The 15,952-nt window shown below is 40.4% G+C and overlaps 1 protein-coding gene across 9 annotated transcripts in view; it reads right to left on the reverse strand.

The window, feature by feature from the left end:
* The window catches only part of RBMS3 (RNA binding motif single stranded interacting protein 3), a 995,810-nt gene that overhangs the window by 346,427 nt on the left and 633,431 nt on the right, over positions 1–15,952 (reverse strand). For all 9 annotated transcript variants that reach the window (XM_075921983.1, XM_075921980.1, XM_075921982.1 and 6 more), the window contains one exon: positions 446–537. In XM_075921983.1, coding sequence (XP_075778098.1) covers positions 446–537 — 92 coding nt within the window. The remainder of the gene's footprint in view (positions 1–445; positions 538–15,952) is intronic.

Raw genomic sequence — 15,952 nt, forward strand, 5'->3', positions numbered from 1 at the left:
AAAACAGATGCAGCAAACTTTCATTAAATTCAGTCATTTCACTCCTCCACACAGACCCACTAGGCCATTAAATGAAGAGTATTCCAAGGCACATTAATAGGCAATTACACAGTGCACCACAGATTAAGGTATCTTTTCTGATTACTACAGAACTCAGACTCTGTTTTCTCATGAAGTTCTTAAGGGGAATGCAACAGGCTGCAGAGAACATCATAAAATAACCCCCTGACACACACAATTCTTAAAGACACTGATGAGTCCACAGACAAACAAGGTAAATGAGTCAAAAAAACAAATAAGCACTGTAATAAACAAGCCAGAATCCTGCAAGCAAAGATGATTTTAGAAAAAGAAAAAAAAAGTGAATTCTTGGAATTCACAGTCCATAGACTAAATACCATCACAACACAGGGAAGGAAAGCAGAAACAAAAGACTTGTGCTTACCTTTGCCATCTGGGCCTGCACACCATTTGCTTTAAGAGATGCTACTGCTTTCTGTGCTGCTGCTGGACTGTCAAAATCTACAAAACCATAGCCTAAAAAAACGGAGAAGTCTTTATTAATATCTATGAACAATTTCCCATTTTATCAAACTCTTCTCAGATTTTTCTAACCGACTGCTCTCCTGACAACCAACAGCTGCCGTGTTCATCTTCACTTCTTTTAAATCAATAGTACTTAAAGAAATAGTTCTCTATCAAGGACAGTTTCATGTAGCTCTCTCTGAGCACATCTACACAGCAGGGCTACAGTGGAATTAATCTATGCAACTTCTGCTACATCAATTGCATGGCAGACGTCAGAATAGGTTAATTCAGGTTTTGGTGTTGTCTACTTCTTACTCCTCATGAAATAAGGGTTACCATGAGTGGGAGTAAGAAGTCCTCCAGCCTGACATTATTTTGAAATAAAGGCTTGTAGTGTAGACATGCTTTTCATTATTTCGGATGTTATTCTGAAATAACACTGCTTTGTAGAAATACTGTCTGAGCCCCTAGGTCAGCAAGGCTAGACATGGGAAGATGATCTTTCACTGTTAAAATGACTGCTATGCAGTACTTATTTCAATAGTTTGGTTTATCCAATTAAACTTGTTCATACAATACACTCCCTATTATTACTCTTGTTTCATTCCCTTCCATCCCACAGCTCATGGTAATCTTTTCTATTTTGGTGAACAGGGATGGGATTTTCCAAGGAGCGTAAGTATAGCCTTGCAAATCTGCAGATATCCACTTCATAACCACATCCACAGATGTGGATATCCATGGCTCATTTTTGCCTATTTGGATGTGGAAGTGAATACAAATTTTGGATCTAGAACCCTGCAAATTTGTAGATATCTGCCTTATATCCACAGGTATCTGCACTCATGGATGTGGATATCTGCAGCTCATTTTTGCAGATACAGATGCAAATACAAAATTCTGTATCCATGCAGGGCTCTAAGCCTAAGAGCATTAAGCAACCAACTCTTATTGAATTACACACTTTTACATTTAGATATTGAGGTTACTAGACATGCCTAAAGGGATTTACAAGAGCTCCTAATATTTTTACAAATCTACCACATGGCTCCTAACTCCCTTAGGGTGTGTCTACACTGCACCATTATTTTGCTATAACTAGTGTTATTTTGAAATAACAATGCAAGTGCCTCCATAGCTATCCATTATTTTGAAATAATTTTGAATTATCGTTCGGATTATTCCGAAATCTGTAAAACTCATTCTATGAGTAATAATGTCTATTCTGAAATAGTTATATCAAAATAAGGTGTGTGTAGATGCTCCACTGCTGCAATTTTGAAATAACCCCTCACTTGGGCCATTCTAAGTTATTTCTCCCCAGAGCCTCCTGGGGCTCAATCAAGATAGCACGTCTACATTAGGAAAGCCTGCCTTAAACTAATTTTGAGGCTTTCCTGCAGTGTACACGTGCTATTTCAAAATAAGCTAATTCAGAATAACTATTCTGGAATAGCTTCTTTCAAAGTAAGTGTGCTGTGTAGACGTAGCCTTAGAGTCCTTTGAAAAAATTCCAGGCCACATCATGCAAAGAAGTTACAACCCAGGTATACACCTCTTGGAGAGAGTCTGCAAACTCAGCCTTGCAGACTGCAGGGCTGAAACCAAATTGCCTATAAGCATTAATAATATTAGCACTAGTATGCTTATAGCATAATGGCTCCTCTGCCCATCATCTCCATTTATTTGATCAATAAGTAGGAAGCCACAAATACGTTGCTTTCCTGCTGTATCAGGTTTCATTTTATTTCTTTTGTCAGTCGTTCCCCTGTTAGTATGTAACCCTTTTCTCCACCTCATTCCCCCCAAAGTATGTATCAACACCTCACCACTTCCCCCAAATTGTGAAGATTCTTTTGAAGCGCATGCTTCACCCTCGGCAATGGCTGGTCCAATGTAAAAAGAACCTGTCACCTAAAGTTTCTCCCAGGCTCTCTTATTTGCCAAGTATAGAGCTTTAAAATGAAACAAAAGCAGCCAAGATAGATACAAACAAATCAAAACAAAAACCCCAACCCACAACTGAGAAACTAAAGAAGGATTTTGAGGCACTGCTTTAATAACATCCTCTGGGTCTGACTCAGTTTTGTTTTCTCCTAATCTATGTACTTTGTTTTTTAGTTTATAATATTTTAACTTAGAATAACCCATCTGGGAAAGCCTTTGGAACAACTGAGTATTGTGACAATATGTCCCCACAACATTGCCATGAAAAAGTGCAAGATAATTCAATTATCACTTTGGTTTTTTGCTTTTAATTAACTATTTAATTTTCTCCCTCTAGTTCCTCTTGTTCCTTCTCACTCAGCGTGTTATGCTGCAATGAACTGGTAACACACAGCTGTGTGCTTTCCAATGCTCTCAAAAATGCCCTGCAGAGTAGCTGTGAAGTTTTTAATACTAACTCAGTAAGAAAGCCTGCTACATAAGGACAGACTTCCTTGGATTTCCACCAAGCCTTTGTTCGTGGGATGATAAAAGTGCACAAATGCAGAGTCAAGGAGAGGAAAAGGACAATGATTCCTGGGAGGAGACAAGAGCAGATGTAACTTCACAGCCTCACAATACAAGTGACCCTGACTTGAATCTAGAGCTGCCAAGAGACCTTGATGACCACCAGGAAGCCAGATACTACCAGGAAAGCTTTGACAGTTTGGGTACTGGGATGGCCTGGAATGAACCAACCTGTTCCTAGGAAGTGGAAGTACTTGTTATAATTAGAAGATTGCACCTTGTTCTTTTCTACCAGACACTGATGCTGTTAAAACTGGGAATGGTACTGTCAGAACTGGAGATTTACAGGTAGATTTATACTGCAGGAGTCACATATACAAGGTAAGTGGTTTTTAATAAGACTTTCTGCACAATGTTATATAGAAAAGTGTGTGTATCCCACTACATTTACACAAACATCTTTAGTTTTGGGATGTTTTGAGAAAACACACTATAGATAGCAGGTATATGCAATATACTCAATCATTAAAGGTTTAAGTTAGTCCACAAGGTTTAATTGTCTGAATAGCTTCTATACACTTATTCTAATGACCATAAAACACAGGGGTGATTCTAGAACCATATCCTCCCATGAAACTCAATGAGGTAAAAATGCTCTGCCTTTGATCAGAACTAGTTGTTCATCATATCTACTTTCATTAATGATGTCAGAATAATTGTGAAGTTGTTACTGTTCCTTTCCTCCAGTTCATTCTCATTCTATATACTCATCTTAATTTTCACTCTTGTGGACATCCCTCCACAGTGCACACAGAAACATCAGGGGAAAATCACAGCAAGGCTGAAAAGCAATCCAAAGAGGAATCGCCTACAGTAAGACAAGCCACATTTCTGGGCTGCCTCAGTATTCAAGCATCCTTACAAGAGTTTCACAGCAGACACATTAATGTCCTTCTCACCATTTATGTTAACGTGTTCATAACAGGTAGGGTAAGTCTACATTACAAGTGCTAGAGCTACGGTGCTGCAGCTGTGCCTTCGAAGTGACAAAGTGTAGATGTTTGCTACAGTGACAGAAGGAGTTTTTCCATCACTGTAGTAAATCCACTCCATAAAGAAGCAGTAGCCGTGTCAATGATTATTGACCCTAGTGGTGAATACAATAGGGTTTAGGCTGGCATAATTACATCTTTTTTTGAGGGGGGGGGGGATTTTTCACACCCCAGAGTGACATAGCAGATTGACCTAAAGTTTAGATGTAGACCAAACCTCAGTGACTATACAGGTCTAAAAGCCTCAGAGGCACAGCCATGTTAGTCCGTAACTTTAAAAACTAGTCCCGTGGCACCACCCACATCTTCAGATGAGCAGAAGTCTATGCAGGTCTAGTTCACTTTTCTGCATAACACCAGAAGACAAGTGTTGTTTGTGATTGCACGTACATGGTTCTAGTACGTGTCAATCTAACAAAACTAGGAACCCAGTCCTTTATTCCTAGTGTTTGAGGGCCAAAACTACACTGAAGTCACTGGGTTTACAAGGATGAAGATAGTTCTTAGCCTTTAAGGGAATTAAGTATTTTCATTTTCTGGCGTTATGCACTAACAAAGTGACTGTCTAACTCTATACCTTCCTCCTCTATCCACACATTCCTTTCTCTGCCTTTTTGTTCCTTGTCAAACCTGGACTGTCAGCTCTCTATATTTTCCTGTTGTTCAGCACCTAGTAAAATGGGGCTCTGATGATCACTTAGGACTCCTAGCTACAACTGTCCTGTAAATATGAAACAATAAATGCAACAAACAAAACCAAACTATTTTGCTGGGGTTTTTTAAATCTCATTCCTTTTCTTAAACACAAAACAAAACAAAAACCAGACAATCTACTGAAAAGCTTCCTTAAAGGCTAACAACCATATTTATCCCTGTCAACCCTTTGACTTCAGTGTAGTTACACCAGGGTGATTTTGGCCCTCCAACACCAGGAACAAAGGACTAGGCTCCTGGTTTTATAGAATGACAAGTACTAGTACCATGTAAATGCAATCACAAACAACAAGACAAGAGTACTCATAATCATTGCCAATCTTTTCCTCTGAGAAATAAAATGACTGTAATTTTATTTGGCTTGATGCCATCAACACTAAATAATTAAGTTTAAGGAATACAAACCATGAGCTCGTACCTATGGGGGAACGAAAACAGCTAAGCATCAGCAAGCACAAGTTTATGGGTTGCTTCAGTAAGCGCTACCTGAACACACAGGCAGACACTAAACATCTATGTCTCCTATAACCTAAGCAGCTGGGGGCCTCCTGGTCTCAGTTCCTCAGTTCCGTAATTAAGCTTGGCAGCAGGTTCAAATGAATTAAAACTGAATGTCACTGTTTCCTCAACAAATCCCTCATCCTTGTTTTTCTTACTTGTCAGAAGAAGACCAGTAGAACAGCAATTAGTGGTAAGCAGTGCAGTGAAAAAGAACCAAATATACACTAATTAGGTCATTCGCCAAACACATTCATTTCATTGGCAGATTTAATCAGTGTTTTCCTGAAATCTCCTATGCTAATTTAAAGTTTTGTTATTATTGTTGCTTTAAACACAGATGGGATGCCTAGAGATTTTCAATTGCTTTTTCCAAAACCATTTCTAAGTAAAAACCTCTTCAAATACTTCACTGTTAATATTTAGGTTCGGGTTTTAGGAAATGGGCTGTATTTCATGCCTGCAGATACATTTGTGCTATTCAAATACTGCAAGGATATTTTGTGTCTCTTCCACATCAAACTATGGATTGAACCCACAAAGTTAAATATAACTTGAAATAATACAAAAGACTACCCAAATTAACTCACAAGTGGGAGCCAAATACAAATATTCTCCCATTGATGCACAAACACAATTACCATCAGTCCCTTTGGGATTTTCTGCACATACACTGATATGAGAGTAGACCTACTTGCATTTAAAATCCCTTTTCATAGAACACTGGAACTGGAAGGGACCTCGAGAGGTCATCAAGTTCAGTCCCCTGCTCTCAGAACAGGACCGTGCATCATCTAGAATCAGGGGTAGGGATCCTCAGGCCTGGGAGATATATCTGGCCCTCCAGGCTCAGGGCTCTACTCCAGCACTGGGGAGCTGGTGCTCCAGCTCCCTCCCTCCACCCCCCACCGCAGGGCTCTGGTGTGAGCGGAGAGTGCAGGGAGAGTCTTTCTGCTTCTCACTCAGGGACCACATCACTGAAGGTTTGTTTTTTTTCTTCTCACTTGTGTGGGAACTGATTTTTCTGTGGCTCCCGATCCCAAAAAGTTTCTCCACCCCGTATCTAGATCATCCCTGATAGATGCCTATCTAACCTGCTGTTAACTATCTCCATTAATGGAGATTCCACAATCTCCCTAAACAGATTTTGGATATCTGGTGTTGCACAGTAGTATTTCTACTGTTAGTAGAAATAACGGTGGGGGCCAGGTTACCAACTGTAATTCTAAGAAACCAATGAGAGTAGGGATTGGTCAGTGCTCTGTAAGGTCTGTTCCAAAATGCATATCACAGCAAAAGTCTAGGTCATATTTTTTCTGCACAGAAACATTTCTTCATGAGCAGGTTGCATTGCAGACTCAGATTCAATTGGAAATCCCTGGACTAACCTGGAGTTTTTAGCCAACACCCTGCAGCCGGCAGGGGTGGGGAGAGCCACACCAAACAGACAGGTCACAGGACAAGTGTTCTTTTTGAAAAGAAACAGATACAGAGCTGTACTGCTGCAAAGGGAACATCAGGGAGATTTCTGCTTCAAGGAGACAGAATTTCTACCTTTCCCAGGGCTCCTTGACTGCTCAGGGAGGTGGAAGAATAATGCCATAACCACTACAGACCTTTAAAAAGTTCCATTTACTCTTCCCAATTCAAATGTTTGTGTCTGTTGACTACAGACACATGGGGATGTAGCACTAGCCCCTCCCATTAACTTTTCAGAAAGATGCTCTCAGGAAGGGAACAGGCTACACTTCAGGACAGCCCTTTTGCAAGTCAGGCAAAGGGGAGGTCACATCTTACACCGTCTCCCTTCAATAGTGGCTCAGGAGCTAGCTACAAACTAGCTCTATGTTTCTGCAGAAAGAAACCTGTTTTGCAGGAAAGTTGTAAGGTCTTCAAGCCTAATATATCTGGACTTTCTTTCATTTTTTTTTAAATCAATAGAATCAAAAGGGGGATAAACAAACAAAACAAAATACAAAACCGTGTGTCAATGTAACACCCAAGTCACAAATGAAAAGCTTAAAAACTATGGACATGGTCAAGCAAAGGTTTTCAAAGTAATACTAATTTATCCACATTGAACCTATGTAATGTAAATTAAAAATGTGTACCTCAATACTAATGTTTGTTGTTCCATGTACTCCATATAACAGATGGTGTGCAAAATGACTGTACTAAGGTTACAATGAAAAACTTAACGCGTTAATTTCCTGACTTTCCACCCTTTACATTCATGGCTGAAAACCTGGCCTCATTACAGCCAATGACAAAACTCTCTCAGAATCCCTGCATGGGGAAAAAGGTGTTATTTAGGCTGCAAAGTTAGGCAATCACAGTTTTGTGGTTGCTCGTATAATTGTTCTGCCGTCTTGTCCATACATCCAATGCACTGAACAAGGCAGGGGAGCTATAAACATTTTACTTACTTAAAAACTGTATCATAATGAACATGTACAAGAGGGCAGAATAAAAGTAAAATAAAAAGGTAACAATAATTCTAGGATTTCCTAACTTTGAGCACTTGCCTTTGCAATGTTAATAACATTCTTTTAACATAGCTGTTTCATAGTGTTTTTTTATTATTATTTTGTTTTGTTTTAAAATAAAAGGTAAAACCAAATTCTGACATGCTTTTCTGGTCTACTATCTTGGGTATTTCCAAGTGCTAGTTCCCATTAGAAAGCTAAAAATCTTAAATTTTCAATGGTAGAAAGCTCCAAAATTCAGTTTTGATTCTCTAGAATTGTGAAATAACAGACCTTAAATCTCAACTTGACATAAGACTAAATATATATCTTGAGCCTTTTGTTTTATTTCAGCAAGTAAACCAAAATATTTAATTTCAATCCAATTTTTTCAGTTCAACCAATAAACCAAACAATGATTTCAACAGCTCTAGTGTTTGCATGCATATGCATGTTGCGTGCATACACACAAACTTCTATGCACAGACATGAAAATAGATGATAGCCACAATAAGCCATTCCCCCCATTTACATACAACTATTTCTGTTCCATGAGGACTGAATCCATCTGTTTAGTTGTTAAATTTGCTTTTGCCCTGTGTTTAGTTAGAGTGTCTCTTAAAAGGTAATGTTCATTTCAACAAGCAGGTAGGCTACATAAAAAGTGATTATCCAATAATTTACTATGCAAATTTTAGTGATTGTTTCATGCACACTGAATAACGAATCAAATTAAAGTCTTATATCCCTGGGAAAATTAGAGTTAACAACCAGAGAGTTTGATTTGCCCTTGAACACAAAATTACTTGAAGTAGAGTTTTTGCATTGTTCACTCAACACCAGAGCCACAAAAATACCATGGCTATCACAAAGACAGCAATTGTAAAATACTATGAATTATTAAAAACCTCTGCCTTTTAAAAAAGTTTCTGGCTACTAGAAAGTGGTGAATCATCACATTTTAATTAAAGAAGGTAATATATAGTCAGAAGAAAATAATTGCAAAGGGAAAATCTTAAATGCAGCAAAGAAAATCAAGAGTAAACATAGCCCTTTCATTAAAGATGGCTCCCAAGAGAAACACCTACATTGATAGTGCTATGTGCAGCTGAAATTTTTGTTTGCTTTAGCTTGATATGGAAATATGGAACAAACCTTTCACTTTTATTATGGCTCAGCCTTTTTTTTAACACTTTCATTCTCTTCAACCATTTTATAACAACAGAACTGGAGAAAAAAAAAACCTGTAAGGAACCAGAAGCCAGATCTTTAGAAATATGTGTAAAACATTCCTACAATTGAGTACCTAATTTGTGCATTCAATTACTTGAATTAAATTGAGTATATATGAATGCAAATGGTAGTTAGCTTTACAACTGAATATTTGCTTTACCTAATTAATGCATGAAGCTGTGATTAGTGCATGCACACAATAGGCATAGAGGTTCTCGATGCCTTGCCTCATATTTTAAAATGTTACGAATTTGGAAGGTTTTGCAAATCTAGCTAATGTAAGGTAACAATAAAAAAAGAAAGAGACAGATAACTTAGGTATATGGGAGGTAGAAAGGGAGGAAAAGAGGGAGGAAGGCAAGAAAGTGAGCTGTGTTAGTCTGTTTCAGCAAAGCCAACCACCCTTCCTTAACTCTCATGCTCTCCTCTACTTAATGCTACATCATCTGGACATACAGGAAGGAGGCACTTGAAGAATTCTGCCAGGATTTCAACGATTTCCAGCCCACCGTCAACCTCAGCCTGGAGCAGTTCACACAAGAGACCCACTTCCAGGACGCGACACTCCCAATAAGTGATGATCACATAAACACCATCCTATATTGGAAACTTACTAAGCACATTACTTATTAACATGCCTCCAGCTTTCCCCCAGAATGCATCACATGATCTATTGTCTACAACCAAGCCCTAAAATACAACCAGATCTGCTTTAATCCCTCAGGCAAACAGCTTCAGGAATTCTATCAAGTATTCTTAATACTATAGTACTCATCTGGGGAAGTAAAGAAACAGATTGACAGAGCCAGATCAGTACTCAGAAGTCACCTACTACAGGCCCAACAAAGAAAGCAACAGAAATCACTGGCCATCACCTACAGTCCCCATCTAAAGCCTCTCCCTCAAATCATCAAGGATCTACAACATATCCTGGAAGGCAATCCCTCACTCTCACACCCCTTGGCAAGCAGGCCAGTCCTCGCTTACAGACAGCCCTCCAACCTGAAGCAAATACTCACTAGCAACTCCACACACCACAGCAGAAACACTAACCCAGCAACCAGTCCCTGCAGCAAACCCTGTTCTCAACTCTGTCCACATTCCTACTCAAGTGACATCATTATAGGCTCATTCATCTGCACAGCTATTAATGTGATATATGCATTATGTGGCCAAACTGGACTGTCACTATGCAAAAGAATAAATGGACACAAAACAGATATCAAAATTGATAATGCTCAAAAACCAGGAGGAGAGCACTTTGCCCTCCCTGAACATTCAGTAACAGACTTGAAAGTTGCCACGCTTCAGGAAAAACACTCTTCAAAACCACACTTCACTGTGAAACTGGAGAGCTGGAACTCATATGCAAACTAGACATTATCACACTGGGTCTGAATAGAGACTGGGAGTGGTTAACTCACTACAAAAAGTCATTTCCCCTCTTTTGGTATTCACACCTTCTCAGCAACTGTTGGGAATGGGCCACATCCACCCTGATTGAACTGAGCTCATTAACACTGGTCCTCTGTGTTAGTAATTTAACACATCCATCTTGGCATGTGTATATATATATATATATATATATATATATATATATATATATATATATATATATATACCAAACTGAAGTTTTAAATTCATATATCTAACAGCATGGGTTCCAGCCCACAAAAGCTTATGATCAAATAAATTTCTTAGTCTTTAAGGTGCCAGAGAAAATTAGATTCACCCAAAAAGTTTCATATGAGAGAATTTGAAAAATCATCATCCAAAATGGATACACCATGGGAGCAGATATTGGAAAATAAATAACCCTAAAAGAGAGAGCAAGAGTGATAGTGGACATCAAATGTGAAATGAGCTTTCAGTGAAATAAGGTAGGAATAAAACCCAATCACACTATACATGGTTCAAGGAGGTTACAAATCTACGCAGGGTAATTGGCATTTCAGTACCAGGAAAAACTGAAAGAGAAGAGGGAATTCTGAAAAAGGCAGCCATGGTGCTGAGAGCCCTGTGATGCAATACAGAGGGTGAACAGGTGAACCTTCACTCTGATCACTCAGATGTGAATTAATTCCCCCCAGGAGAAAGCTGACAGAGGTAATTAGACAGAGGCAATTAGCCTGGCTGGGATAAGGAGACAATTAGCCCATTAGCTCAGAGCTGATACAGTGGCAAGAAGGAAGTTCCAAAGGTAAGAGATGGGGGCTAGAGCTGGATGAGCTCACCTATATGGAGGCCTGAAGGGAAGCAGAACTCTGTTCCCCTCAGGCCCTGGGGAGAGGGCCAAAATACACCGCCACACTGCCGTTGCTGTTGCATATAAACTGTTACAGAAATGGTGGAAGGAACTGAAAATAAAGGACTATGGTAAAGGTAAAACCACTGGAGTTCATGCAGTTTCATGGAGAAGAAAGCAGGAAAGAAGCCACACTCTGGGACATGTCCATAGTAGAGTACTGATTTATAAAGCAAGAGTAAAAAAGCGAAGAACCTCAATCCTATAAAACTCAATGGGGCAACTCACAGTGGGTACATCTTCACAGGATCATGGTTTTAATAAATATAGACAAATGGTAACCATCTTCTCCAGGTATGTGAACAATGTATAACACAGTAAAGTACAGGAGCTATTTAGGAACATCACCAGAGATTGGGAATGTTTAGATAAAACTGAACAAAAGACACATTTAGGAAATAGTTTCTGACATTCTCCTAACAGCTGATCTTCTAATGTGAGTGATTGCTTGAGTAACTTGAAACAAGATTATACTATAGTGTAAAGCCTATATTGATAAAGTGAGCCAAAAAATCTTTCCCATCTTTAACTTCTGTGATTCCTTGTCCTGCTTGGTTTCATTGATTAGCTGTCAAAATGAAACAGGAATATGAATTCTCTTTAACCAGTACAGCCACTCCCCGAGTTGCGAATGGTCGAGTTACGACCGTTCGCACTAACGACCAAAGCTCCCATGGAGCAGTTGTAAAGGCAACCCGCGCTTACGAATAGCGCGTCCCATGTAACTGAATGGGGTCCGAGTTACAAACAGTTCGAGTTACGGACCAACTGTTGGTCCGTAACTTGTTCATAACTCGGAGAGTGGCTGTAATGGTTGTCCCGGTATTAAGTCTGTAATACAAACTAACATTTTATAGATGATGGTGAGTTGAGGCTAAAATGTATTTTATATTTAGAGCCCTGTGCAGATACAACATTTGTATCTGTGACAGCAAAAATGAGGAGCAAATATCCACATCCACATCTAAGGATGCAGATCCCCATAGATATAAAGAGGATATCCGTGGATTCCAGGGCTCTATTTATATTCATTCATAATTTGTGTGTACACTATCACTAGTTGAGCTTCACATTTAAAGTAGAATTCAACATTTTTGTTTAGGTTGAAGAATGAAGTGTCTCCTCCCCAAAATGAAGAACCTATTTTAAGTATATAATTGTGTGAGAGAGAGTCATGTATGCAAAATACACATACACATTGGAGAGGGTCCAGAGAAGAACAACAAAATTGATTAAATGTCTAGAAAACATGACCTATGAGAAAAGACTGAAAGAACTGGGTTTGCTTAGCTTGGAAAAGAGAAGACAGAAGGGACATGATAAGCAGTTTTCAAGTACCTACAACTGTGTTACAAGGAGGAGGAAGAAAAGTTATTCTCATTGACCTCTGATGATAGGACAAGAAGCAATGGGCTTAAATTGTAACGAGGGAGGTTTAGGTTGAACATTAGGAAAAAACTTCCTGTCAGGGTCATTCAATAATGGAAAACTACCTAGGACGGTTGTGGAATCTCCATCAGTGGATTGTGCTTGGTCCTGCCGTAAGGCAGGGAGCTGGACTTGATGACATCTCGAGGTCCTTTCAGTTCTAGTAAGAATTGTATGATTTTTTTTTCTTGACCCAGAAAATAGAACTATTTGGGAATTAACTGAAGAATTCTTTGCAATAACTGCATTGCAAAGGTTTCTTATGTCTAGGATGGAATTTCTTGGATCAAAGAGTGATAGACACCCAACTCATTATGGAGAGCCTAGTGATTAAGGCACTAACATCCTAGAATGCGTTCCCTAAACCCTGCACTACTAAACCCCGTTCAGGGGGGGTGAAGGTGGATGGGGGTAATTCTCTCTCCTGCTTGATTTTTTGTGAAAAACATTTGAAAGATCTCATAATGCCTTCTACTACAAAACAATCCAAATAAGCCTTCCAATATAAAAACAAAATTACTGTGCTACAGCTAGCCCTGATTGAGATAACTGTAATTTTGTATTTCTGATTTCATTCAGGCAGAGATGGGGGGGAAAAAACAGGAGGTACAATAAGTGTGGACAAGAACCTTCATCTAAAACTTGAGCCTCAGGCTTTAAGGATTTTAAACTGTTTAATTATTTAAACATGCCTTTTTAATTTTCATTGACCTCTGCACACATGGTTCCAGCCATGCACTGAGGCTGAAGTTCAGTAATACTATAAAGAAGTCTAGTTTATATTTCTAGCCAGCAGGCAACACTGCAACTGTCACATGGCAGTTTTGTTCTTATGAGGTTATATTTGGTTAGGCAGACTCAAGAGATTAATTTAGCTTGAGTAATGTTTGGATGTCATAGACTCCTAGGGCTGGAAGAGACCTCACAAGGTCATCGAATCCAGCCCCCTGCCCAAAGCCAACCCCAACTAAATCATCCCAGCCAGGGCTTTGTCAAGCCGGGATTTAAAAACCTCCAGAGATGGAGATTCCACCACCTCCCTAGATAACCCATTCCAGTGCTTCACCACCCTCCCAGTCAAAGAGATTTTCCTAATATCCAACCTAGACCTCCCCCACTGTAACTTGAGCCCATTGCTCCTTGTTCTGCCAACCATCACTACTGAGAACAACCTCTCTCCATCCTCTTTGAAACTTCCCTTCAGGAAGTTGAAGGCTTCTATTAAAATCCCCCTTCACTCTTCTCTTCTGCAGACTAAATAAGCCCCAAATCTCTCAGCCTCTCCTTGTAGGTCATGTGCTCCAGCCACCTAATCATTTTGGTTGCCCTCCGCTGGACCCAATACTCCAGATGTGGCCTCACCAGTGCCAAATAATGGGGAATAATAACTTATCTAGATCTGCTGGAAATGCTCCTCCTTCTGTACCCTGATATGCCATTAGCCCTCTTGGCTACAAGGGCTCACTGTTGACTCACATCCAGCTTCTCCTCCGCTGTAATCCTGAAGTCCTTTTCTGCTGAACTGCTACTTAGCCAGTCGGCGTCCAGCCTGTAAGAATTTGAACTAAATCTCTGAGATTTCTCTGTCACTTATTTTGAAGTTGTGTGATGTTGGGTATCAAACCAGTACAGGCAGTCCCCGGGTTACGTACAAGATAGGGACTGTAGGTTTGTTCTTAAGTTGAATCTGTATGTAAGTCGGAACTGGCGTCCAGATTCAGCCGCTGCTGAAACTGACCGCCAGTTCTGACTTACATACAGATTCAACTTAAGAACCCCAAGCTTCCCCAAGTCAGCTACTGCTGAAACTGATCAGCGCTGATTCCAGGAAGCCTGGGGCAGAGCAACTCTGCCTCGGGCTTCCTGTAGTCAGCGCTGGTCAGTTTCAGCAGCGGCTGACTTGGGGACGCCTGGGGCAGAGCAGCTGGGGTGCTGCTGGGTTGCTCCAGTAGCGCCGCTCCTCGGCGCTACTGGACCAACCCAGCAGCACCCCAGCTGCTCTGCCCCAGGCGTCCTGATTCAGCCACTGCTGAAACTGACCAGCAGCGGCTGAATCAGGACCTGGGGCAGAGCAGCTGGGGTGCTGCCGGGTTGGTCCAGTAGTGCCCAGAGCGGCGCTGCAGGACCAATCGGCAGGGCCCCAGCTGCTCTGCTCCAGGGTCCAAAACAAAAGCCTGGTCTGCTGGGGGGGGGGGGGCACACTAGCCACGCCCCCCCAGCAGACCAGGGACACCGGGAGCAGAGCCGCAGCGGCAGCGGGGTGCCGCGCCTCTGAGGCTTTGCTCTGGCAAAGTCTCAGATGCGCGGGACCCCCCCACGGTTGCGGCTCCAGTCCCGGTGCCTGTGGTCTGCTGGGGACGGTCCCCAGCAGACCACAGGCACCCGGACTGGAGCGGCAGCAGCGGCGGTTCCCCGCGCTTCTGAGGCTTTGCTCTGGGGACTGCCTGTATACAGAAGTTCAGAAAAAATATTTCAGCCACATTCTGCATTAATATATCAGCTTTGTGTATATGAGTTAGTCAAAAATGATAAAAATTAGCTGTCAGTGACAAGGAACACTGTATTATTGAAAAAAATATTCAAAAGCATGTGGCAGTCAGGTGTTTCAGCCATATGAGGACAGTGGATCTAATTCTAGGGTGTGAAGAAGAAAGCTGTTCGATACCTACATCATCTGATGCTCCTGGCTTACTTAATAATTACATTTTTTCTCTCTCATCTTGTTGTGTCCTCAAGTTTTGATAACATTAAATAAGAAAGAATAAAAGTGATAAGGAAGAGATACTTCAACAAGGGTTGCTGCATGTTACAATCACACTATGATTACTGTACTTTATTAGAACTAATTTTCAATTTCAAGATGTTTTGAAAAGGAAAAAACAGCTTATTGAGCAGGTTTCAGGAAATTTTTAAATAAGCTATAGTGATGAGCATGCCATCATCTAGGTTACTCTGAAGGGAAGATGTTTAAATCCTGAAGTGGTTTTCATTAAAAATAGACATCCATTTAAAAAACACCACCTCTCAGAGACTGGACTGTAGATTTGTAGTACAGTCAGTAATATGAAGATCACAACAATTTCAGTTCCTTATGCAAACCACTTGGAATTCAGAAGAACTAAGTGGACTTCAGAAGGGGCAGGGATGTAAAATCCTCAAAATAACACTTCCACCAAAATTGAAATATATTTTCTTCAGAGCACTCTGCCAATTCTGGACCACCAGCCTCTGCTGTAGTAAACATTTTAAATGCTGTGTCAAAAGTCCTTATTATA

The sequence above is a fragment of the Pelodiscus sinensis genome, chromosome 2 (assembly GCF_049634645.1).
Source record: "Pelodiscus sinensis isolate JC-2024 chromosome 2, ASM4963464v1, whole genome shotgun sequence".
In the NCBI taxonomy this organism is placed as follows: domain Eukaryota; kingdom Metazoa; phylum Chordata; order Testudines; family Trionychidae; genus Pelodiscus; species Pelodiscus sinensis.